The sequence below is a fragment of the Canis aureus genome, chromosome 34, assembly GCF_053574225.1.
Source record: "Canis aureus isolate CA01 chromosome 34, VMU_Caureus_v.1.0, whole genome shotgun sequence".
In the NCBI taxonomy this organism is placed as follows: domain Eukaryota; kingdom Metazoa; phylum Chordata; class Mammalia; order Carnivora; family Canidae; genus Canis; species Canis aureus.
The window spans coordinates 2628813-2656096 of record NC_135644.1 but is presented as its reverse complement, the minus strand read 5'-3'; the positions used below and the strand labels follow the sequence as shown (position 1 = coordinate 2656096).

Below are 27284 nucleotides of genomic sequence, written 5' to 3'. Positions count from 1 at the left end.
GTTATAAAGATGGAATGTGGGGAGCACTCAGCACGGTGCCTGGAGTTCGCAGAGTCTCAGTAAATAGTAGGTTATTATTACCAAATGGGCCAGAAAGAAGAAAGAACAAGGATGAGTTAAGGAATCCTAGGGGCCGAAGGCCTCACTCCTGACAAATCATACTGTCCGTGCCCTCAAGGTCCTCATGGTCTGGTTGGTTCCTCCAAGGAAGGGCCAGGTTTGACTCACCAACGGGTCCCCAGTGCCCCTTCCAGGACGGGCCCCAGGAGTCAGGCATCTTACAGACCCTAGACCCTGTCTGGAGGGCTGAGAGGAGGCAACAGAGGGGTGTGGGAGAGAGCAAGCCTGGGTGTGGGGTGTGACCCGGATTCGGACCCTACAATGGGCTACACGGTCACTCCTGGTTTATAGTAGCAGTGGGTGCTGTCCCCACCCCCCCAAACTGCAGCTCCTTGGCGGCCAGGAGCCCTTAGCCCCCTACCCTCCCGCAAAGCGTTCAAAGCTTGGACTTCGGTTTGCGGGACTGATGCGGGCCTCTGGGACCAGGCCCCGTGTGGGGCACCCCCGGCCCAAGCCCCGAGGGCACCGCCCTTCCCCGCCCCCGGGTTCGGAGCCTAGAACGCCGCGGCCACCGAGCCTCGCGGGCGGGGTACTGGCCAGTCCGGGTCCAGGCGCCACGGAGGGAGGACGACGAGGAGGGAGACGGGGGGCGCGGAGGGGGGCAGAGGGGCCCGGGGGGCATGGAGCTGTACCTCAGCGCCTGCTCCAAGGCTGCCAGCGACGCGGCCACCAAGACGGCCAGCAGCAGCCTGGCGGCGGACAGCCAGCGATGCGGAGACGTGAGTGCCCGCCCGGTCGGCCGGGGGGGGGGGGGGGGCGCACACCTGCCCGCGTTCCTAACCTCCGCCTGGGGCGCGTGCGGGTAGGTCCAGGCCGGGGGGGAGGGCGAGAGGGCACCGCACACCTGCTGCACGTTCCTAACCTCCCGCCTCGGCCGCGTGCGGGCAGCTCCAGGCCTGGGGGGGTGGGGGGGGCGGGTGCAGGGGCATCGCACACCTGCCGCGCGTTCCTAACCTCCTAACCTCCCCCCTCAGCCCCCCCCCCATGGGGACAGCTCCAGGCCTGGGGGGGTGGGATTGCAGGGGCGCCGCACACCTGCCTGCGTTCCTCACCTCCTAACCTCCCACCTCAGGCCCCCCTGTACCGGCAGCTCCAAGCCTGGGGCGGGGGGGTGCAGGGGCGCCGCACATCTGCCTGCGTTCCTCACCTCCTTACCTCCTGCCTCAGCGCCCCCCCCCACCGTGGGGACAGCTCCAGGCCTGGGGGTGGGGGGCGGGGGGATGCAGGGGCGCCACACACCTGCCCCACGTTCCTAACCTCCTAACCTCCCGCCTCAGCCCCCCCACCCCACCCCATGGGGACAGCTCCAGGCCTTGGGGGGGTGCAGGGGCATCGCATACCTGCCAGGCGTTCCTCACCTCCTAACCTGCTGCCTCAGCCCCCCCCCCCCCCGTGGGGACAGCTCCAGGCCTGGGGGCGGGGGGCGGGGGGTGCATGGGCGCTGCACACCTGCCGCGCGTTCCTAACCTCCTAACCTCCCGCCTCAGCCCCCCCACCCCACCCCATGGGGACAGCTCCAGGCCTGGGGGGGGGTGCAGGGGCATCGCACACCTGCCAGGCGTTCCTCACCTCCTAACCTCCTGCCTCAGCCCCCCCCCGTGGGGACAGCTCCAGGCCTGGGGGCGGGGGGCGGGGGGGGGTGCATGGGCCCCGCACACCTGCCGCGCGTTCCTAACCTCCTAACCTCCCGCCTCAGCCCCCCCACCCCACCCCATGGGGACAGCTCCAGGCCTGGGGGGGGGTGCAGGGGCATCGCACACCTGCCAGGCGTTCCTCACCTCCTAACCTCCTGCCTCAGCCTCCCCCCTCCCCGTGGGGACAGCTCCAGGCCTGCGGGCGGGGGGCGGGGGGATGCAGGGGCGCCGCACACCTGCTGCGCGTTCCTAACCTCCCAACGGCCGGTCCTGAACCGCAGGGTGGCGGTGGCGCGGGCTGCTCGGCAACCGGCTGGGGAGGCGGGGGCTGCTGGGGCGGGACCGGGCCGGACTGCAGGACTCTCCGGCCGGCTCCCGGGCTGGAGGCGAGCGGATGGGCCGCGGGCCTAACACCCAAAGGGCTTCAAAGGCCCAACTCCCCGATTGCATCCGCAGGGCGTGCACAAAACCCACATACGAGGGGTCGGAGCGGGTCAACTCCTGGATCTGCCTCTCGGGGTCAAGCTGCCTGTGATCCCGGGGAGCAACACTTTATACTATACCACGAAGATAAGTGAAAAGGTAAAGTGGTTTTTAAGGACCTGACGTTGCTCTTCTTTGCTCTTTCCTACCGGCTGTTGGATTGGGGCGCTGCAGGTGCAAAGTCCAACAGGAAACAATAAGGATCCCACACCCAACCTAAGACAGGGCTGAGGATGCACATCGAGCAACTTCATCTTAGTAGACTTTGCCCGGAACCTTGGGCTATATATAAAGTTTAGATTCTTAGTTCTGTCTTATAATGCATGGGACCACATTAACTTTCCTTTATAATAACTTTATACCTGGTGAGTGAGATTTTTGTCAGAAAGGCCGGAGGTTACTGGTGCCAGCTGGCCATCTAATTGTGTCATGATTTTAAGGCATCATAACCTGGACAAAACTCGCATTGCACAGCACTTCTCTACGATTTTGCTTTGAGCTGCATTCTATTTCGTACACTAAGTGAGAAAAAAAAGTGAAGTCGGAATAAGCGAACATGTTTACTATTTAACTAATGACTCCATGATTTGCCCCAACTTCCGCATCCAGTCCTTTCTGTAATCCCACCTGTGGTCTCCTGTGCCTTACTCACACATACCACGTTGATATTTCTGGGAGTTTGTTGGCCTTGCTTCCCGAACCTGACATATCCTTTCCTCTTCTGCCCAATCTCTGAATCTGAACCGCCCTTTGAGATTCTTTCTGAACTATTACAGCCCCCAGTTAGCTTATCTTTCCTTAAAATTTGCATTGTCCTCGGTTTGTATGATTTTACTCAACACTTATGATTTTATAATTATGATTGTATAATGAAGTCATCCTGGGGTATAGTGTGCTTCCCTCAAACCCTTTCATGCTTTTAGTCCTCAACACTACCTCTACCTTCAAACCCCCCCAGCCTTTGACTCAGTAAACTAAAGCTTAAGGAGGCTCAGGACATTCTTTTTCAGGTGGTTACTTTGGTCCATAGTGCAAACAGACAAACAATTTTACATGAAAGAATTCCGAGTGACCTTTGTGCCCTCCTTCTATCTATGATGTCATCAGAAATGACTAGGGCCCCTTGGTATCTGATACTTGCCTAACCAACATGATGTCTTAAAGTGAGTTTTGTTTCTGGGAAACACATAATTTCCCTTTGTTCTACTAGACTAAAGCAAGCTAAGGAAAAAGATGCCTCCTCACACTGTTCGAGCCACATCCAAACCAGCTCGCTTTCCTACGCGTGCACAAAACCTTTCACAACCCCTTTTTAGGATGTAAACTTAGCCCTGCCTTTCGTCTGCTTATTCAAATATATTGGTTGCCCAATTACCATTTCTGTCAAATAGTAATTCACTTTTCAACTACTCTTTTCAAAGATGTTCCATTCTTTATTACATTCATTCCTCACCAAACTGTCTTCATTTAATCATAGTTAGGAACCAGACTATTTTCTTAAAGACTGACTTTGTGAGTCCTTCTTTTTCTTTCAGTACAATCTCCTCAATAAAGTGATGCTTTGCGTTTACACTTTTAGTGTTTTTTGTTTGTTTGTTTTTTTAAGAGAAACCAATCGCTTTAATTGACAACAGAATGCATATCCTGGCTGTAATGAATGGATGTGTCTAAAAGGTGTTCCTCATCTACAGGTCAGCAGCCTAAGTTTGGTCTTGAGAAACATATTGCCATCATAGCTAAAGTTCAACAGCTAAGAGATGTTGACAGCTAAATGTCAAGATCTTAAAAAAAAAATAAAATAAAAATCCACTCTTGAGTCATGATTGTTGATTGTTCTCCTTACAGGAAAGGTATAGGCTTTATAACTAAATTCAAGACACCATCCTAAAAGATTCTTTTCTTTGCCTTCTCAGAGAAACATTAGTAATTAGGGAATTCTGCTGTGTGATGTACACGCTTGGAAGACATTGAAACCTCGTGTTAAGCAAGAAGTCAGAGACTTATCAAGGAAGCTTCTAAATGGAAAAGGAAAGCCGGCATCCTATCAGATTCCTCCCGTCTGCCCCTTTGCCCACATATGAAACATCCTCCCACCTGAATCTTGAGGGAGTTCTTTATAGGGTCCTACCCAGCCAGGCTCCTCCACTTTAACCCTCCACTTTTTCCTTTCACAGGTTCCCCAACTACCCATCGTCACCATCTTGCCATTGAAAAATGGACTAGGAACTCACACACCCACACAAAACCCACCCCACTCTGGTATTAATGTTTTCATTTACAAAGGAGATGAGATAATTCAGCTGTTTCCTCTCAAGTAACAGAGAAACGTGGCTATTAGCTGATATTTTCCTTCTTTTATATGCTAATGATTACTGTCGTTGGTCTTTACATGTATGTAGAAACCTCCATCCTTATCAATATCTTTTATAATTGGTTTTTCAATATATTGAACTTTATAATACAGACCTCGGTTTTTTTCCCTGACTGTAGCACTCCGAGACCTATGGGTTTCTTGCCTCAGATAAGACGCCAACACAAAATGACTTTTATTATCTTTAACATCTGAGTTTTGCTTCTACTTTTCTTGGTTAAAATTGTTTCCATGAGTCTATTTTCTTCATTTTCAGATTACTGAGATATAATGATCATAATTAATATCATCCCTTTATCCTTTTAGATGAAGTGAGTACCTTGATTTGAAAGAGGGAGAAGGAAAAGGAAAAATCATAGCTTTTACATCCTTTATACATTAAAACAGATTTTATTCATTTTCTTTTCCTTCTTTCTTTTCTGGCTCAGGACTAGGGACTGATAGTGATCAGGGGAGGAATTAATTGAGTGAGGGTAGGTTTTTAGAGTAAGTCAGGTCAGTGGGGAGAAGTCGGGATAATAGATTCATGTTGCCTAATCCAAATCTTTCTGCTGCTGGTTTTTCCCCCACTTCAAATTCTTCTGGTGTGCTTTATTTTCAGTGAACAGTCTAGTCATTTCAATGGATTGACATTTAAAAGTGAAATTCATTAGTTTTACCTTTTAATATTTTAAAATCTTGTATTTGCAGCTTTTTCGACCTTCTTACGGTTTCAACCTGAATGATCCTTATTGTCGACTTTTGGAAAACCAATATAAAAGTCTCCATGATCCACATTTAAGAGAATACTATAAGCGCAAAGATATCCTGAGAAGATTAAAGAAAGGTGGCTATATCACCAGCAATAATAAAGTGGGTTGCAGATTAATTCTTTTTAATCATTGCAAACCTCCGAGAATTGATAAAGTTTGCTTCTGTACCTCACTGGGGGGGTCTGTATCACCTTTAACTTGGTCGTGAGAAATATTTAATGGGAAATTTCACAAATTACTCAGGATTTGGGTCAAGAGAAACCAGACAACTGTCTTTTCTAAATGAAACTACTTCTTCCCTCGCCATTTTTTCTTTATAATATCAAAAGATGATTACCAAAGAATATGAGGATGTAAAAGTAATTTCCCCAAATGTAGCATGGTCCTCTTTCTCTGTCTCTAATGTCACTGCATGCTTGTCAAGAATTATGTCCCATAAGCTTTTTAAGAAATTGAGACAAAAGAGGAACCTAGAAAAATCAGCCTGATAGAATCTTGATGGACTATATTCTTATTGGGGTTAAACATTATTATTACACTGCTAGTTTCTTTTAATAACTCTATTTGTATAATAAATCCCTTATCATGGGATAGTGCATATTAATGAGGTGATGTTATGTGGATAGAAACTTGCTGTTGACTAAAAATTACTTTTAGATACTGCTTACAAAATTGTTGGCAATCTATTGCTCTTAATACCAAAATATTATCAAATGGTATGTTATTACTATCTTTCCTTGGAAAGTAATTGCTATGATTTTTAAATAATTGTATTCATATATTTTTGCTATTTTGTTTTTTAGATTGTATGTACCTTGAGGGAATTGAATAAGTACAGGCAATATCTTACCAGTATAAAATTAGACTTTGAAAGAAACTATATAAGAGATCAAGTAAGTTAAATACCTAAATTTGGTTTCTCTACATAGGGTTTATTTGTATGCAAATAAATAAATAAAGCTTTATTTGTATGCAAAATATTTTCATATAATATTTTTATTATTATATTTCATGTAATATTTTTACTTTTACTCTTAATTTTTATCAAGTACTTTTTCCAAATGAAAATTTAGAAGAGGAATAAATAATATTTTGAGGTTGCTATGTTAAACCAAGGAAAGGAAAAGGGCCAAGTCATCTATTAATATGCCAATGGGAGCTTTCATAATTTAGCAATTAAATTACTACTTAGATATGTCATTCCTACCTGAGCTAGGAGCAATAGGAAGAGTCTTTTGTGGCAGCAAGATTCTTCGGCTTGAGTAACAAGAGAAGGAGTATGACTAGTGACTATGTCCTATAAGTGACTAGAAGAACATGCACACTGTGTACGTGTACCCACACATGCGGCTGTGTTTGTTCAATAAAAATGTTGTGAAGTGGAATGATTTGGTGTAGAGTGGGTGTGGATAGTGACTTCCTTTCAATTTTTGACTCAAAGTTTGTGTGAGAGTGTGTGAACACATGCAGGCTTTGGGGTCAAGAGAGTTGGATAAAAATGAGAGATGTGTGTATACATTTATAAATTTATGTTCAAAGGTTAAGAGAGTTGTAGACGGGCACCCGGGTGGTTCAGTCAGTGGAGTGACTGACTCTTGGTTTCAGCTCAGGGTCATGATCTCATGGGTCACGGGATGGTGCCCCATGTCGGGCTCCACACTCAGCCAAGAGTCTGCTTGAGAATTCTCTCCCTCATCCTTTCCCCCGACTCATGTGCTCCCACTCTCTGTCCCTCTAAGATAAATAAATAAATCTTAAAACAAAAGAGAATTGTAGAGAAATGATAATGACTTCCTTACACTATTAATTGTTCTATATTTTCCCCAGTTTCACCCTTGTCCCTAGAGCGTCTCCTCCCTTCTTTCCTTATTTTCATTTGATTTTTAAAGAAAAGATAGAAAAATAAGATGAAATATTTATCACTTATTTTCAGCGAAAGACAACTCTATTTTGGGTCAGTTGTCCTTGTCTATAATAGCTTTAAATGCAGTTAAACAGAATGAGCTATTCACAAAGTACAGGAATTTTACTAAGCATATAATAGGACAGTTTTATTTCTGGAGGATGTGAAAAAAAAGGTTTTATATATACATACCCCCATTTACATACCTCTATGTATATATGATACACACTTTTTTTTTTATAGGAAATGCTTGCAAAGCAAGTAAATAGACTACATGAAAACAATCAAATACCTGGACGTTCTGATGTTGCACAGTTCCAAAACTGGTTGTTACAGGAAGGCACCCAATCTATGAAGGACCAGGAACAATTAATAAGGCACAGGTAAGACTGAAGTTAATGCATATTTTACTTAAATATTGTGGACCCAAATACGTAGGAAGATACTAGAAAGAAGTGAAGGTAGGATTTTTTTTTTTTTTTTTAGAGAACTAGACACTGTTTAACACCACTGTGGTCCTTACAATGAAGAAGAAAGGAGACCAAGAGGTACAGGGATTGGGAAATTATGGCAGCAAGGTTATAAAGAGAAATTTCCACTAGGGAAGACAGGGTTACTGGGAGTCCACAAGGTAATCTAAGCTGGCAACTGAAGAACAAAATCAGATCCAAAGCCCTTCCCGTTGGAGGAGATAGAGGGAAAGTATCCTTAAGCACAGTAGCTCTCACAGTAGCTTCTTCTGATCATCTTGAAGGATTGATGGTATGAAGTCTGAGGAAGTTAGTGAAAAGTCAAAAAAGGAAACTTTATCTAATGCCAATATAAATACGCGTTGTCTCTAAACTTTCTAAGTTCTTCGGATGTTACCTACTAACGTTCAGTCATTACCATCCTGTGATCAAGACCATTTGTTAGGAAGTGAAGGGATTTTATAGGTCTTTTTCCTCCTCCTCCATTAAAGTGAGAGATCGGGCTGCAGTACCTGACTTCTTATTTCCATAGTTTCGTTTCATGGTAGTTCCTCAAAACACACTGACATACCAGAGACCCCGACAATAGATGGAAGATTTGTTTGAGGCCTTGTAAATTACAAGGGAGCCGGTATACATCGTTTTCTTAGGAATTCCAGATCTGCTTTGCTCGTTTTCCCAGAATCAAAGCCAGTGTTGCAGTTGTTTGAGCTTTCTTTCCAAACCAAAGTCATGTAAACTTACTGCGCAAAATCTTTTCAATCAATTTACTCCACAGTTTACCATTAGCTATGCCATAACAGGTCCTTATATAGTAGAGAGATTCGTATAAGGAGTAACGTATGATGAGTTGGTGGGCCAGGCTGGCTTAAAGGTCCATGAGCAGAGCTCATAGAAAAACTGTAAAATTCCTGTAGTTTAAGAAATACAAAGCTAGCAAGAAGGTGGTTTGGGAATATCAAGGCAGATGATGCCATCATAAGGGACGCACCTTGACTTGTATTTGCACTTTTACTTAGATATTTGGATATGATAAGTAGGGAATTAGAACAACTTGAGCGCACAGCAGAAGAGCAACGCCTACTCCGGTTGGACAGAGAAGAAAGACGACAGCGAGAATACACCCGAAGAAAACTTAGCCTTCGCAGAAAAATTGAAGAGGTGAGATGACAAATTGAAAATATTTAGAGGAAAATTGCATACAGTTGTTTCATTTGTAAGAAATTTAGCTGTGCATCATACTTCTTGAAGTCATCTCAGGTCTGAATCATTTATCCGCATTACTCTTCTTTTCACCCCTATAGTGTGCAAGTTGTTACCTAAAATAATGAGGCTGACACCACAAACTATATACATAAGCCAATATCTGCTTTTAAGGAGATGATGGTGAAAGTGGCTAGACACTATTTAACCCCCTAACATCCGCATTGTGGGGTAGAAAAATTTTAAAAGTTAGCTTTATTTAAACATAACCACACGTGCATTCCTAGTAGGAGTGGGTAGGAATAAGGCCATCCCAAACCCAACGTATGGCTTTAATTACGCTTGACCTGATTTCTGCTGGGCCCCTGCCTTGTGCTAATATGCCTGGTGCTGTGGACAGAATACAAAGGTTTATTGTGAACGTGTACTGAGTACAGTAACACCGTGCTTTCTAGGAATGGAAGACAAAGGAGATGCTACTCCTGACCAGGATCGGAGAAGACGTTAGAAGAGAAGCCAGGATAGAGGAACAACGGCGTAGAAGCAGAGAAGAGAGTGACAGGAAGGTAGGCTGAGCCCCACCTCTCACTGGGGCTGTTTGACGAGAAGCGTTTGCCAGTTTTGATATTTGGGAGTCCACTCTGTGACATAACAGTGGACCAGTTACCCTGAGTGATATGCATGGTACAGAACGGAAGGTTGTGGAGTTCACTATATTTTGCCTAGATTATATTCCGACAATAATCTAAAAAGCCCTGCCCCACTGTTTGATGCGACTGCTTTTGGCTTTATCTCCCACCGTAAACTAATACTTGGAATTCCTCTAGAAGAAAAATGATAATGATTTTTCCTACACTCAGAATTTCTCGGAACACAAGTTCTCAATATTTCCCCACCAGCTAATTTTTTAGAGTAACTTTTTAATTTTAAATGACACATAATATTTTGTGAGAATATAAATTGGTATAAAGAGAAAGAAAACTCATTTGTAATCCCACCCTATCATACACACGCACATTTTACAATGTTCCTATGAAAATCTATTACAAAAAAAAAAAAAGAAAATATCTATCACAATAAATAAATTCACGTTATTATGTCTTTCAGGGTATTTTATAGATTGCTTTTTCATTTCATAAAATAACATTGACAACCTTCCTTGTCATTTAATGCTTGTCAACAATTCCAAATAATTTAGGTAGCTTATTGTTGACAAACCTAGATATGTAGTGTAAGATAGATGTAATTTGGTTATATTGATATATACTACTATGTAGAAATTATTTTAATATTATAAATATAAATATGTATGATAAGCTTTTATTCTACTTTTGTCACATGTACCTGTTAGTATTGTCAGGGCTGGTATGCTTAGCTCAGCTTGCTCCACTTTACCATAATTATTATTTTCCAATATTCACCCCTTTTTATTCAGTGGCATTCTCTCCAAGTTGCCTTTTTTATTTTTATTTTTTTATTTTTTGTTTTTTTGGAGAGCAACAGAATGCCCCAGGTCTCCTCTTTTTGCCTGATAGCAATTAGTATTCAGTGAGTCCTGGCCAATTTTAGTGACAACTAGTGCATTGGGAGAAGTTCTGGCTCTGGGAGGGCCCATTAGACATGACCTGATGGTAGGCTTGGGAACTCCACTGGCTGCTGGAGCCAGGTTATTGGCGGAGCTATTTGAATTTTAGATATTTCCAATGGAGTCATTCTAAATTGTTTTCTTTTGAATTTTGTTTTAATAAAAACAGATTTTCAGTCCTCTGCTATAACTTCTTAATATCTTAATATTTTTCTTCCATTGACATTTTTTACTCCAAAGTATGTGCTTAAGTTACAGTTAGCGAAATCTTTCAAAGAGTTTGCTTTTGCATCTTTGTCAAAAAATCAGTTGTACAGACTGATTTTTGACTCTTTTCTGCTCTTTGACCTCTTTGTCAATTATACTGTCTTGATTATTGTACCTTTAATGTTTTTTTTTTTTAAATCAGTAGTGTTAACTTTCTAAGTCTGTTCTTCTATTTTAAAGTCGTGTTGGCTAATTTAAGCCCTTTGCATTTCAATATAAATTTAGAATAAGCATTTCAATTTCTACAAAGAAATTCTGCCAAGACTTTGTTGAGAATTGCATTGATTCTATAGGTCAATGTGGGCACAACTGATCTCTGATTATACGGAGTCTTCCAACTCATGAACCAAATTTCTTTAGGTTTCCTTAATTTTTGCTGTTAATTGGTCTTACACATCTTTCGATAGATTCATCCCTAGGTATTTCATAATTTGTAAGTTATTATAATTGGTATTTTTAATTTCAAATTCTGGTTATTTGATATTCGTCTATAGAAAAGGAATTTTTTATATCCATCTTGTATTTCGCATTGACAAAATCGCTTATTATCACTTGTAATTTATTTCTAGATGCCAGTGATTAATGATTATGGTATCTACCAATAAAGGTCGTTTTATTTCCCCTCTTTAGATGTGGATGCATTTTTCATTTTCTTGCTTGATTGCACTGACTATAACCTGTGTTATAATATCGGATAGAAAAGGTGATAATGAACATTATTATCAAGCATTTCCTTTGCCACCTCTCTCCTCTCTACAGGCATATTAGGATGCTTGATGTTGTTCCACACCTTCTTTTTATTTTGTAACTTTTTTCTCTGGTTTCCTTTTGGATGGTTTCTTTTCCTGAATGTGCATTAATCTCTCCTTCTGCAATGTCTATTCTATTATTAATGCATATCTCATATTACTCATACATTTAAAAAATTGATTCTGATCCTTTTTATATCTTCAGTCTTTTATTTACCTTATAAATATATGGAATACAATTATGTCTTAAGATTCTTATCTTTAATTCTAACATTTGTGTCATTATGGTTGACTGATTCATTCGTTTTATGAGTCCTATTTCTCTGCTTTTTGTATGCTTGGCACTCTTTGATTGGATACCAGATATTATGAATTTTACTTTTTGGGTGCTGAATGTTTTCAGATTCTTATATCCTTTAGCTTTTTTCTTGAATGTAGATAATTTCTTTGGAAACAGCTTGATTGCTATAGGTTTTGGTTTTTAAGATTTGTTAGATGAGGCCAGAGCCATGTTTAATCTGAGGCTAGTCACTCCCCGCAACTGAAGCAAGACCCATTTTAGTACTCTACACAATCCATGGCTTAGGAACCTCCTCCAAGGTGGATGGTGAAAACAGGCATGATAGATAGATGCCAAGCACTGTTCTCTCTCATCCTTTAGTACTGTCCTTCCTGCGGCTTTGGTTAGTCTCCTCACACACTTGTACTGACCCATTCTATTGCTGAATCCTCTAGGGAATCCTTTGCAGATTTCTATGGTTCTTTCTCTGTGCAGTTATTTCCTTTCTGGTACATCTAGGGTCAACATTACCCGGAGATTCTCAAAAGGAAGTCCCGTTTCATATATAACATGTATCTCTGGTAGGCCTGGGTGATACTGGTTTAGTCTTTCAGAAATCCTCCTGTTGAAGGTGATTTCTAAATTGCCTAAGCTCTCCAGGATAGCTAGCTCTGATTAAGAGATGCCACCTCATTTGTAACTGGACCAGTGTGTGCAGTGAGGTCATTGTATCTAAGCGCTCATGTTTGATCACAGATGGAAACTGACCCCTTACTGCACTCCTAAATTTGTACCATGTGACCTTACAAGTCACAAGACAGGAGTGACTACTGATTTCCAATATATGCTCATATTTAAATATTTGTCTTTCATTTTTAAGCTGATGTTAACATATATATATATTTTAATATTTTAGAAACAGGCCCTTATAGAGAAAAAAATGGCTTACCATTTACAAAAAATGCAAGAAAATGGCTTTAAAGGAGAAGATATGAGGAACGACACGTTTCATTATAGAGGACAAGATGGAAGATACTGTGAACGTGAGATATTAAAAGCTAATGGAGCTATGTAGAAACGCTTACATATATATATTGATTATTTATATATTGATGTAAAAATCCTTTTGTAAAATTCTGTTTGCTTACAATTGCTATCTGCTTTGTGCTAGGCACAGTTTTAGGCATTTATTATAGTTCAAGTTGAACTATAAACACATAAAACTTTTGTGTTCTGTTGTTGTAAAAATTAAAACCAAGTAAAGTAATCTTACCAAGTGGTTCAGTAGACAAGCTTGCATATACTGCAGTTCTAACCAACTTCCCTATGCTAAAACTAATGTGTTTTGTTACTGAAACTTTAAAAACTTGTGTGTACGATTGCTATCATATACCAACATAGTAATGTACCGGGTTGCCAGTCAGAAAGGACAGTGCCAGAAGAAAGGGGGAGAGGGAGGAAGGAAGTTGGGGAATAAGGATGGGAGGAGGTAGAGAAGAAGGGAAAGTAAGGAAAGGAAAAAAGGAGGAAATGAAAAAGGAGGGACATCAAGTCACGACTCTACTATGCCCAATCTCTACCAGCTTTCTTTTATTTATAACATTAGAAAAAATAATGAGTATTAGATTGAATTCATTGAAGTTATTAATTACAATTTCGTTGTTAGAATGCAAAAATGTAGACTTGCTTTAATTATCATGACTATGTAGTATCAGGAAAGAATAAGATCATCTTCCATCTCATCAATCCTCTCTCTCTCCCATCAATCCTGTTTCCAGGTGAGAGTAGATTGCATCCTTGCATCACTCTAGTAGATTGCTAACTAGTCTCCATTGGCTGTTTTTCCTACCTACTTCAAATCCATTTTTCACGCTACTACTAATTACACTTTAAATCTGTTCTGAGGCTTTCTTCAGGCCCCCAAATGTAAAGATCCCCAATACCTCTTAAATGAAGCTCAGACTTTTGAGGCAACCATTGACCATCACCTTTAGCCCAACTCAAATCTAACTTCTAAACTTAACTTCATACCACCTCCTTGAGGAAGGCAGCTATGATTTCGGAGTGATGTGCATGGGCTCTGGAGACAAACTGCTGAAGTCCAAGCCCTGCTTTATCATCATCTAGCCATGTAAATAGCCTGGCCAAATAACCTCTCTGAGCTACAGTTTCATCATCTGAAAACAAAAATAATACTCCTAAATTCTCATAAAGATCTCAAAAGCTCTGGCCCAATGTAAGCACTCAATTTATTTCATTGTCCAATCAAATGAGACTATGGACCATTCCTAAAACACAAGTAACTTCTCTGACTTCTGTGCCTCTCTTCATCAAGTTTTCTCAGCCTGCAGTGATGTGTTCATCGTCCATCTATCCCAATCCCACAATTCCTTTAGCTCAGCTATCAAGGACACTCCACAAAGTCTTTCTTAATAATAATCCTTATTGGAAGATTCTTCTCCTTTGAACCCTTTATAGTACTTTGTATCATTCTCAATACACTTATTACATACTTCCCACTGTCTTAATCACCTGTAATAGTCTAACTCCCACTTTTGTGTTCACAGAATAGTACGGTACGTGAGTGTATGTGTGTGTATATGTGTGTGTGTATTTGCTAAATGGACTAATTCAATCTATTCAGCTCATTGAAATAATGACAACAATCTCATGTTTTGGGAAAGAAACCACCTTAGGGGCACCTGGGTGGCCCAGTCAGTTAAGCAGCTGACTCTTGGTTTCAGCTCAGGTCATGATCTCCCAGTTGTGTGATCGAACCTTGAGTCAGGCTCTGGGCTCAGTGTAGAGTCTGCCCCAGATTCGCTCACCCTCTCCCTCTGTCAAATATATAAATCTTAAACAAAAAATAGAGAGAAAAGAAATCACTTTAGCAACAATATGTATCCCTACATCTTCAACTGTTAACTTTCCCATTTACTAGGAAGAGAGGTTCAACTAGACATTTTAGACATTGGTTACCTTAAAACCCCTTTTTTGAAGATGTTAATGAACTTATGTTGTCAAGACTATCTACTTTGCAAATGAAATTGAATTACCATTCTGAGTAACATTGTCATCTTCCACTAAGTAGACAGTTTCCAGAGGGACGGAGAATGAGAGGGGAAGGGAATACGAGGTGAATTTGCTTCAGTGGGGAGACAGATCACTCTCACATCACATCTCTAATGAAAACCCACTGAGTGCACTTGATGTGAGGAGACTTTGCCCTCCTTAAACAGTCAGAAACAGGAACTACAACTGGGTCTATCACAAAGGAGGAATATGCATACAGTTGCTTGTGCCAGGCTGGGGGGCACATCCAGGAAGTGCAACACTCACTGGGGGCTGACAGGTCTCCAGCCAGTAGCTACCTTGGTTGGTATGCATCTCCACAGATGGGAAATGACATGGTACGGGGGTCTGCATGTAGCTTTTCTCTCCACCAGAAGAAAATTCCATCCTTCCAAGTGTATCTTTTAACCCAAAGTGATAATATTTCAAGAGTGTCTTCCCATGTCATATCTCTCTGGCTCCTCTAATACCACACCCCATCCCACATACAAATTAGCATAAGGCTCACTTCTTCTTGGGGATGAAAAAAAATAGTCTATCTTGAGAATTCATCATCACTATCATTAAAAATAAATATCTTATTACATTTCTTTAAGCGTATTCTCTAAAGAAGAAAAAGAAGATTTATGACAACATGAACTTAGTTTACCCTGTTGGTGACCAGAGAGCAAATAAAGCAGTAAATGGTAATTGAATATTTTGATAAGAAATACTAAGTAATAATTTTGGGAAAGACTGAGTTTGGATAGCACTGTTTGCTTAGATGCTTTAAATGCTTGAATCTTCTGTTTTCTGTTGTCAAGTGACTGAGGAAGAGTGATCCCTACCAACAATGACACAACCTCTATGGGTTTCAGAATTTGATCTCTATACTGATTTAGTGTTCTAACCCTAACATTATGTCCTTGTTTTAGAAAAATCAAATGTACAGTCTACTGATGTTAAATAAGTGGGGTATACACATATACACACACACCTAACAAACTGCAAAATAGTTTTAATAATGTTCAAAATGATTTTAGAAAACTCTGAAATAGGTCAGAAATGAACTCCAAAGCCACTGTGAACTCTACTCATGCTATATTACTTGATGTTGTCTCTTACAGCTCACTGGACTAAACCAGGAACCCAAATGACAGCATTAAACTCCTCCAAATAATACACTATCAAAAGTGTGAGATTATTCAAAATTGAACAATCTGAATTATCAAATTTCCAGGGAAAAAGTAAAGCGTAAAGAGTTAAAATTCCTTTGGCTTTATCAGTTCAAATCTAAAACAAACAAAAAAAGGTCCAATATCTTTCCTCCCTGATAATGTGATTTGATTAGTCTTAATCAAGAATTAGAAACCTGGGGAGCCACAGGGTGCCTTAGCGGAGGCTGTCTTCCACTCTTAGGACCATGAGGTAGACTTAATTCAACTCTAAGTTTCATGGGTCCTATTTTTAAAGTTTAAAGACTTTTTTTTTTTTTGGCACCAAAGTTATTATTACCATGTACAAAATTAGGACAACACCAGCCCACCTCTACTAAGTATAGACAATATAAACTTACTTTCCATCAATGAACCCTGAGTATGAACTCTGTAGAGTATCACAGCTTTTATATAGTTCTATGGCCAATTTGCCCTGTGTTTTGTGGTTGGCAGCTCCCCAATCAGAGTTGTGAGCCCTGAACTCTATTCCTTGCTTCTGATCTTGTGTCTGTATTTTCTTATGTCCTCGAAAAAAGTCCTGACATGTTTACCTTGATTTTAAATCACCTCAGGCAAAATGGAATTTTTTTTTTTGTATAATTGCATCCAATCACATGTATGGATTTGTGTGATCTCTACCACAGTCACACAGGATTCATACAATCACACCATTCCAAAACTTTCCTTTTCCTGTCATACCTTGCTCCCTCCCATTACTAACCCTAGGTAACCACTGATCGTTCTTCATCACTCTAGTGCTTTTTCCCTTAGAGCATGTCTTATAAATAGAATCCTATAGTATTTGACGTTGTGATAACGTCTTCTTTCACTCGGCGTTCAGAATTTATTCAAGTTATTGCAGGTACTGATCATTTACTGATCATTTACTACTAGTATTCGATAGTATATATGCACCAGAATTTTTGTGTACATTCATCAGTTGAAGGACATTTTGGTTGTTTCCAGGTTTGGTGATTATGAATAGAAAAAATCAGAAGTGTTTACAAGTCAGATTTTTGTGTAAACAAGGGATCGTGGAGTCGGATGGTGAACGTATGCTTAAGTTTGTGAAGAGCTGCCCAACTGCTTTCCCGAATGCCTACACTGTTTTGCATTCCTATCAGTAGCGTAGGAGAGATCCATTTGCTATGCAGTCTTGCAACCATTAGTATTATCAGCAATTTTTTAATTTTAGTCTCTCTAGTAGGTGTAGTGGTGACTCATCCTGATTTCCGTTTCCATTTCCTTAATGGCTAATGATGTTAATATCTTTTCATATGCTGTTTGCCTTTTGTAAATCCTGCTCAGTTCAGTTATATGTTGAGGGGTTTTTTGCTCATCCTTTATCAGGTAGTTTTCTTACTGTCAAGTTTAAGGAGTTACTTATATATTCTGAATACAAGTGTTTTCCAGATTGCAGTTTGAAAATATTTTCTCTCCGTCTGACTTACCATTTCATTTTCTGTTCCAGTCATCAATTAATGTGTCTATCTCTTTGCCAGCATTGCCCCATCTTAATTATTGCAGCTTTTCACTCTCTTAAAATCAGGTAATATAATTCTACCTTTATTTTTTCCCTCAAAATTTAAGGACTTTTAATTCATTTGATTTTGCATATAAATTTTGTGATCAGCTTGTCTGCAAAAATTATGCTGGGATTTTTTTAAATGAAGTACATTAAATCAATCTATAGATCATTTTGAGGAAAAAAGAAATCTTTACAGATCTTGGTCCTCCGATTCATGAACATAGTATCTCTTTCTGTTTGTTTGGGTTATACTTGATTTCTGTCCCAAGTGTTTATATAGTTTTCAGCATAGAGATCTTGTATGTGTTGTGTTATACATAAGTACTTCATTTTTTGGTACTATTATACATGACATTCTTAAAATTTGTTTTTCAATTGTCTATGACTTTTTTTTAAGATTTACTAATTTATTTTAGAGAGAGAGGGTACTCGAGATAGAGGAGGGGCAGAGGGAGTGGGACAGAGAGAAACCCCAAGCTGACTCCCTAATAAGTTGAATGTGGAGCTTGATCTCATGACACTGAGATCATAATCTGAGCTGAAATCAAGAGTAGGACGCTCAACTGACAGCCACCCACGTAACCATGTCCATGACTATGCTTCCTTTGTACAGATTTTTTTTTCCCCCAGTGGCTGTTCCAGATAACAGTGTACTTAGCTTTTCACAATGAACTATGAATAAATATTCACCCTTTAAATGGAATATGGAAACCTTACCACTATATATGACCCCTTATCCCATCTTCCCTTTGTTATAGTTGTTCTACATATTACATCTATTCATCAAACATCCACTCGGACAATGTAATAAGTTTTATTTTAAATAAGTAGAAGACTAGCTTATTCTATTACTCAGATAGTTACCATTTCAAAAGCCCTTTAATTTCTGATATCCCAGGTTTCTCTCCCATATCATTTTTTTCAATCTATAGAACTTCCTTTTAGCATCTCTTTTAGAACAGATTCTCTGGCACTGAATCATCTTAATTTCCATTTTTATCTAAGAGTGTCTTTATTTTACCTTTCTCCTTGAATGATAATGTTTTCATTTGATATAGAATTGTGTAAGTTGACATTTTTTTTTCCAGAACTTGAAAACTGTTATTTTATTTTATTGTATTTCCTGGTGCTGATATCAGCCGTAATCGAGTTGTTGATGCTCTATAAGTAAGGTGACATTTTTCTCTGCTTGTTAAGATGTGGGAGGGGGGGTGCTAAATAGTTGTTAGCAACTTGATTCTGATACATTTTGATATAGATTTCTTTTTCTCCCTCCATTTTCCCTGACTTTCCTTAAGCTGTAAGTTCATAGCTTCTGCCAAATTTCTTTTAAGCAGGCTTCCTTCTCCCACAGAAAGAAACACTATCTAAATCTGGTGATTGCTATAACCATCATTTTTTCAATATACTTACAATGTGAATGTATATCCTTAAACTACACATATATATAAACACAGATACCATTAAACTATTTTAATGTGACTTATATGCTGTTCTTCCCAGTCTTAGGTGACTTGCTTTTTACACTCAGCATTATATTTCAGAAGTTTTATCTCTGGGCTGCCTGACATTTTATTTCATTTCACTACTGATCCTATCCCATTGTGTGAATATACCACAATTTACACATACATCTGTTTTCCTATTGATGCAAGTATCTGTTATTTGAACAATATTGCACTGAACATTCATATATGTATGTTCATATATATTATATATATATATGAATACTCATATATATATAAAATCTCCTCATACTCATAGACAAGAGATTCTCCAGGGGTTGTATGTCTAGATACACGAGTTCTGGGTCATGTTTCCTCTACTAAGAAGTTATCTTTTCATATCTCTTGTCCATTTTTCCTACTGGGTTTTCTTTTTTCCTATGGATTTGGAAGATATTTAAAGCTATATTAGACATTTTTCTATTATATACATAAATATAGTATAATAAATAACTTCTAATTTGTGATTTTGTTTTCTGTTCTTTCTTTTTATCTTTTGATGATGGAAATTCTTAATTCAATATGGCTGATGTTAATTTTTTGTCTTATTTGGAGCACATATTCCCAGTGTTGTTAATTATTTTTTTTAGCTTTTCTTATGGAACATTTCAAACATAAATAAAAACCAGCAGTTCCTGGTTTTTAATGTGCCTATCATTCAAGTTGGACATCCAATCGTGAATAATTTTGTCAATGTCCTCAACCTTTCTCTGCTGCCTTGTTGTTCCAAAGCTCATCCCATCAAGATGTAAATAGTAACTAAAAGATATTTTAAATGGGTAACAATACCATTATCACATGGCACAAACAATTCTTTAGCATAACAAAATATTAAATCACTCACCCCCAACCCTGCCCTCCCTGGCAAGGATTAATCTGTTCTCTGCATCTGTGAGTTTGGTTTGGGCTTACTTGTTTTATTTTTTAGATTCCACACATGAAGTGAAATCATATTGTATTTGTCTTTCTCTGACTTGTTTCACTTAGCATAATGCCTTTTCTACACATAAAATCATGTTATTCACAAATAGTGACAATTTTGCATCTTCTTTTCTAATTTTGATGCCTTTTGTTTCTCTTTTTTGCCTAATCGGGGTCTCAGCAGGTCCCTTAAGCAACCCATAAATTTTTTTAATCTATCTTTTAAAAATCCTTTTTTTTTTTTCTGCTCTGGGTGAGTGGTGCTGCCCTGTATTCTAGATCCCTAGCCCTTCCTTCTGGTTCATCCAGTCTGCTGTGAACCCCTCGAGTGTCTTCTTCAGTTCAGCTATTGTATTCTTCAGCTCTATGGCTTATGTTTGGTACTTTCTTATATTTTCCCTCTCTTTGTTGATCCTTCTGTGTTCATCCATCTTTCTCTCAAGATCCATGAGCATCTTTATGACTATTACTTTGGCCTCTTTATCAGATAAATTACTTATGTCTGTTTCATTAAAGGTTTTGTTTTTGGAGGCTTTTCTTATTCTTTCGTTTGGAACACATTTCCTCATTTCCTCATTTTGCTTGATTCTCTGCTTCTATGTTTGAGGCAAAACAGCTCTCCCAGTCTTACGGGCATGGTCACAAGAAGATTGGGGGTGTGTTTCATCTGTTATCTGTGCAGCATCCCACCAAGAACTGTCTCTCTGACTGTTTCAGTCCCAGGGGCCCCAAAATGCAGGACCCCTTGGCCTCTGGAGACAGGCATTCAAAGGGTACCTCCTGTGAACGGTGCATACTGCTAGCTTTGGCAGGGCCACAGGGTGGCATGGGGGCAGGCAAGCCCAACCACTGGCTTTCGTGGGGCAGGGCCACCGGAGTGGCACTAGCAGGGTAAAGAGACTACAAAAAATGGCATCTGGCATTACCAGCACTTAGCAATGTCGGAGAGCGTAAAATGGCAGTAACCAGCACCTCCTTCCCTGGAGAGAATTGGAACAGACCTCTGCCCTTCCAGCAGGTGCCATAAGAATAGCTGGGGGAACTCCTTCCTGTATGGTCTAAGTGCTCTTCAGCCTGCTGCTTTTGTGCTGGGTCCCAGGGTAAGCAGTCTGTGCACAAGCCCTTTAAGAACAGAGTCTCAAGTTCCTAATGCTCTTTGAATCTCCTGGACATACGCCATGTTAATTTTTAAAGCCAATCACCATACTTTTTTTTTTATAATGTTCATTATTATTTTTAGTACTACCTATAGACTTCTGTTGTGCTGTTACTTCTAATTTTCCTGATGCTCCTCTATCTAGTGCAGGTCCCAAGGGTTAGTAGGGAGCTCAGACTCAGGGATGTGCTCCATATTTGTGAAATCCCTCTCACCTGTGGGTTGTTGCACTGGAGTAGGGGATGGGGGGTGTCGGGTGGAGCATGCCTCTGCCTCTCCTCCCAACCCATGTGTGGCCTTTTATCTTTTGTCGTGGAGGAACTGTTGGGCTAGCTTTCAGGTCTTCTTCAGAAAGAGTTGTTCTAGATGTAGCTGGAGATTTCCTGTGTCCAGGGAGGAGATGAAATCGGGGTCTTCTTATGCTGCCATTTTGCAGGTTCAATTTCTCCGACAATACTGATTCCTAGATGGTGGTGAGTCCTTCCATCAGGAGGCGTAGAACATCTCCTTTTTCTCTTTGTAATGTTAGCAGCCATTTATGTTCAAGGCCTAGATCCAGGAATTAATTAGGGATTGCAAACTGGGATATTTTAATTCTGTCATTCATTCTTCATAGATTAACTGGAATACTTGTATAAAATAAACTTCCTCTTAACTACTCTTTGGTTAGGTGTAGTACAGGATAGTGGAGAAAAGCAAATCGATGCTTAATATTTTACCATCATTTATCAGTTTTCAGAGTAGTAAATTGTTTCAGTAGCATCCTCCAACAATGAGCAATTAGCTTTGTTTTATGTCAGTATGAATTTACAGATTTAAATAAATTCAGTGTGCCTCAATATAATTCTGTTATTGTATTAATGCTGAAATTGTGATAGCTTTAGCCAGTGGGATCTCCCTTTAGGATGATGACTCTTGAGCCCTTTGTGACATAACTCTGATGATTTTTGATAGCTTCCTTGCTATCTGAGAAGACAAGATTATTCAAGCTTATCTTGTATACGTTCAATTGCTTCAACATTCAGTTTCACTGGCATTTTTGTAAAGATAAAGTGAACATTTATAAATGATAAGTAGATAGACAGACCTACTTGTGGGCAGTCTCCTGTTTTATTTATCTATTTGTTCTTATATGAATACAGTGTTCTCTGCATCTTTGGGATGATCATCTCAATTTTTTTGTCTTTTAATGTTGTTAATCATTTTGACTTATTTTTAATGTTAAATGTTAAACCAGTCCTGCATTCTCAGGATTAACCTTACTCATTCATTATGCACTATCTTTATCATATATTGTTAAATTCAATTTATTTTATTTATAATTTTTGCATTTTTGTTCATGGGAGGATGTTGACTGAGGTTTTCTTTTCTTGTAATGTCTTTTAATGATCGTAGTATCAGAGTGATCTTGATCTCAAAGTATAACTTGGGATAAGAGTTCATTCCTCTTCAATTTTCTGGGAGAGTCTGTGTGGAATTTTTGTGTTTTCTTCCTTACATATTTGGCATATAAAAGAGAAATTAAATCATTTGAGCCTGGAGTTTTCTTTCTGGACAATTTTTTAGGAACACATTCAATTTCTTTAATAGATATGTAGTTCTTTATATCATCTATTTATTCAGGAATGAGATTAATTTGTGTTTCTCAAGGAATTTGTCTTTTGTATGTAAATTTTTAAACATACTGCCATACATTTTTTTATATTATTATTATTTTTAGTACTATCTATAGACTTTTGTTGTGCTATTATCTCTAATTTTCTTGATGCTGAAAACTTGTATCCTCTCTTTTTTCCTGGTCAATCTGGATATCACTTATTTTGAACTTTTAAAAAAAGTCAGCTGTTAGTTTCATTATTTTCTCTCTTTTTTCTTTTTCTTTGATCTTTACTATTTTATTTATTTGCTTACTAAATGTTGACAATGATGCGTAAGAATTGAAACTCTAATGCATTGCCGAATGGTGTGCAAAAGGTATAGCCATTTTGGAAAACAAAAGTTACACATACAGTATGATCCAGTCATTCCACTACTAGATATTTACCCAACAGAAATGAAGACACATGTCCACACATGACTTGTACATGAAAGCTCATAAATATCTATTGTGAGAGGCCAAAATGGAAACAACCCAAACAAGAGGTAAATAGATAAAAAATTGTGATGTATCCATATAATAAAACACTTCTCAGTGGATGAAAAAAAATAAAGGTATTAGAAAAGTTATTTTGATTGCAGTGATAGTTCCACAGTTGTAGATATATTTTAAAATTGAAGAAAACTTTCAATTTAAATAAGTATAGTTTATTGTATTTCAATTACACTTCAATAGGTTGCTTTAAAAAAAAAAAACAACTATGGTGTTTCTCTCTCGCTTTTAGGACCTACAGCGAATGTCATTTATCAATGTCTAAGTACTTCAAAGACTGTTAACAAAAAAACAGCAAATCCAGCTGGTCTGTCAGATGTACAAGTTAATGATACTGGACAAAAGGTATAAAATTCTGTCTCCAACTTTTGTATGGTGATTTTCTAGTTAAGTTTTCACTTCCATGACCTATCTTCTTCACTAGCATGATACTGACTGACTAAGGATATTAGGATCTATTCATGAGGCCAGATCTTTCCTTTAGAATATTGAGTCACTTTGTGATATAGCAGAAACTAATCCAAACATTTAGTAATTGCAATAATAAGAGCTACAATTTGTTGAACATCTACTGTTGGCCAAGCCCTGTGCTAAACCAGAAAGAAGGGGAAATAAGGAAGTTGGGACATATAAGATAAAAAGATGAATAAAACATAATCACTCTGCTTGAGGATCCATTACCTGATGAGACAGACAGACACAGAAAAATGTCATCACAATGAAATGATTTTGGAAAAATGTTTGCTAAGCTGTAGGCTGGATTGGAATGGGTTATATTTTATTTCCCTGAAACAGATTGAATGACTCTAACTTTTTAGAACCAACTATTGAATGGATTACTATACCTTTAAACAAAATATGGAATACTAGAAAAGGAACAACTTGTACATTGTTATATATTGAACTCAATTTTAAACTAGTTAAGTTTGAGATCCCTATGTAAGATCTTCTAGAAGGAGACAATTTGCATGTAAAAGATAAGAGGATAAATGGGGGGGGATTTTTATAAATTTGGTTGATTGATAGAGGCAAAATTTCTCTTAGAAGTAGTTACTAATGAATGTTTTTCTCTTTAATGTACCATATAGAAAGAGAAAATAACTCAAAAATCAAGTAATTTTGATGATAGAGGTAAGAAAGTAGAAAGCAATCATACTTGTTATTTTATTAAATTCATAATCATAGTCTTATCATGTAGCTTTTCAAGTTGTTTTACATGATTATAAAAACCATGATTATTCTATACAATGCTTTACTTTCCAAAATAATTTATGAACATAGATATTATAATTGGGTTATATATTTTAGTGATTGCTTGTTGAGTATGACTTTTGAATTTTGTAATCTGTGGAAAAATTAGGGTCCATGCTGGGGCTGTTTATACTGCTAGACCATATTACTGATTTACTGGAATTCAGAGAGTTCTAGAACAGAGAACCATCTCCAGAAAGGTCCTCATACTCCACTGCCATCAATTCTCCATAAACAATACAACTTATTTCCCATCTCCTCTTCAGTGCACTACACATTGGCTAAATTTTTCTGTGCCTTGTGAGACTCCTGAAAGTCACTAAAAATACTTCCGTGCATATCCTATGTATACATACAGAAGATATTAGACACCCCCATCCAGTGGCCAATGATCACCTCAAATTCAAAAGAGTATCAAACTCATCATCTTCCTGGTCCTCTTTGTGTTTTCACCCAGGCACAAAATATGAATTATCTTTGACTCTTCTTTTTTGTATTTGCATCCCAAAGTTGCCACTTTCTGTCTAATTTACCTCCTTAATTTCTTTTGCTCTTTCCTATTTTTTCATTCCCACAGCTTCTACCCTTGTTTCTTTCATCCTTGACTATTTGAGTGACCTTCCTCCATTCTACTCCTCCTCTTTTTAATGCACCATAAATTTTACTGTGAAAGCAATCTTCCCAAAACACAGCTTTGGTTCTTCCCCTATCCAAGTAGTGGGTGGTTTACCACTGCAGACTGAGTGAAATGAAAACAACTAATCCTGGGAGTAGTCCATGTTTCATTAAAGGGATTAAGTGGCCTAATAGTAAATAAATTAGGATCAGAGGTCAAGGATTTCAGACATGTCTCTGAAGGCTAGAGTGAACCATTGGAAATTTGTAGTTAGTGAACATTTAAAAAGGTTATTCTTGGAGATACTTCTCTTTAAGTCAAATATACCCCTAATTAATTGTGGTAATTCAGTGATTGCGGCAGCTCGGCCGAGAGAGCACTAGATTAAATCTATTCATTGGCATTCACCCTTGTTCCAGAAATATGATCTTCTCATATGTAAAGTTATCTCTTCTTTCTCTAGGAAATGTACACATCTCAGCTCAAAATTCAGTTGTTTCACCTCAAACTTCCCCCACAAGAAATTGTCCAAAATCTTCACCGTCTTACTTGGATCCTCCAAAAGATGAGGTATGTAATATTTCTATTGCTCTAAATGCAAGTAGAGTAAATGAAATCCGGTCTTATGATCAGCATTGGTATAAAACCTTTCGTCATGAAGTGACCATACCAACCACTTCACTCCCTGAAATTAGCCATACCATAACAAAATTTTAATAGCCCTAGGATAATCTTCCTAAACATAAGCTACAACATTGGCGCTCACAGTGCATACCCACAGCCCTTAGAGGAAGTATTAATTTGGCCTTTGATTGGGCTTTGACTAGGACTGATGGATTGTTCAGAGATAGCCATGCTACCTGTCCTCTTTTTGCTTTTGACTGGCCATCAGTCACCTGCTATTGGAAAGTTCCTAGCAAAGATTCAAAGATTGTGATATAAACGAGAATTTTTTTCTCTGTGAGTTGCCTACTTTGTGACCACATCATTCCATTCCATTAGTAGCACAGCATGAATTGGTCTAACTATGCTACAGAGTTCACGTGATTTGAAAATGGCAATTTGCTAGGTTCTTTCCAAATGAATTCTACTTGAATAGGGTAGGAAGTGGCATCATTTTCTGTTTCTTCTAATGCACGATAATTGACAGACTCTGTTATGCATAACTTCTAAGACGTATGTTTACCACAACATGCTTGTCTGACACGCAGCCTTATTGTAAATATTTTGCAGGTCAGTGTTCTACTACATCGATATCCATTTTATGTAGGCTAAGAGTCAATAAAAGAAATTTCTTAAACTTCAACATTTAAAATCCTCGTATTGCCCAACAGATTGCAAAAGCTATGTCCTTTACTAAACAAACAAACCTCTTGTAAAAACAGTATCTAAATTTTATTACTGACCTTTTATGGTTAATACATTCGCCACCCATGTGGATCTCAAGTGAATACTAAATGTCCACCAAGTCCTAATTTATTATGAGAAATAGCATGGCCATTTTTTTTTATTTTTTTTAAATAAATTAATTTTTTATTGGTGTTCAATTTACCAACATACAGAATAACACCCAGTGCTCATCCCGTCAAGTGCCCCCCTCAGTGCCCGTCACACAGTCACCCCCACCCCCCGCCCTCCTCCCCTTCCACCACCCCTAGTTCGTTTCCCAGAGTCAGGAGTCTTTATGTTCTGTCTCCCTTTCTGATATTTCCCACACATTTCTTATGCTAAGTATTACACTCTGCTTCTGACATGTTGTGCACAGCCTATCACTGTCGGAAAATGTATTTCTAGGGGCCTATGTTCAGCTCTCAGATCTGAGGGGGGAAAAAAATAAGCCTATTTCATGGATTTACCTCCCTCAGCAGGTTGAGTTCCGGAACAAGTCTAGAGAACAACACGTCTTCTCTGCTTCAGCTCTACTTAAACCTTTCTCCTATTGTAGCTTTGTTAAAAATAATACTAATAACAATGCATCCATTCTTTTGTCCATTGAGTTGATGAACTTACTAATCAGTGCATTCTACAGAAAGTTAATTTTAGGATGCCAGTGAGTACTGCTGTGTAGGAAAG

At 39.1% G+C, this 27284-nt stretch overlaps 1 protein-coding gene across 3 annotated transcripts in view; it reads left to right on the top strand.

Moving 5' to 3' along the window:
- The first annotated feature begins 724 nt into the window (after positions 1–724).
- The window catches only part of FSIP2 (fibrous sheath interacting protein 2), a 74999-nt gene continuing 48439 nt past the window's right edge, over positions 725–27284 (top strand). For 2 of the 3 annotated variants that reach the window (XM_077883303.1, XM_077883301.1), the window contains exons 1-12: positions 725–839; positions 2211–2336; positions 5299–5460; positions 6164–6253; positions 7507–7646; positions 8753–8894; positions 9392–9502; positions 12734–12860; positions 15486–15575; positions 23577–23689; positions 24433–24475; positions 25675–25781. In XM_077883303.1, the coding sequence (XP_077739429.1) occupies positions 741–839; positions 2211–2336; positions 5299–5460; positions 6164–6253; positions 7507–7646; positions 8753–8894; positions 9392–9502; positions 12734–12860; positions 15486–15575; positions 23577–23689; positions 24433–24475; positions 25675–25781 (1350 nt within the window). In that variant the 5' untranslated portion in view covers positions 725–740. The remainder of the gene's footprint in view (positions 840–2210; positions 2337–5298; positions 5461–6163; positions 6254–7506; positions 7647–8752; positions 8895–9391; positions 9503–12733; positions 12861–15485; positions 15576–23576; positions 23690–24432; positions 24476–25674; positions 25782–27284) is intronic. The other variant, XM_077883302.1, reaches the window with a different exon arrangement.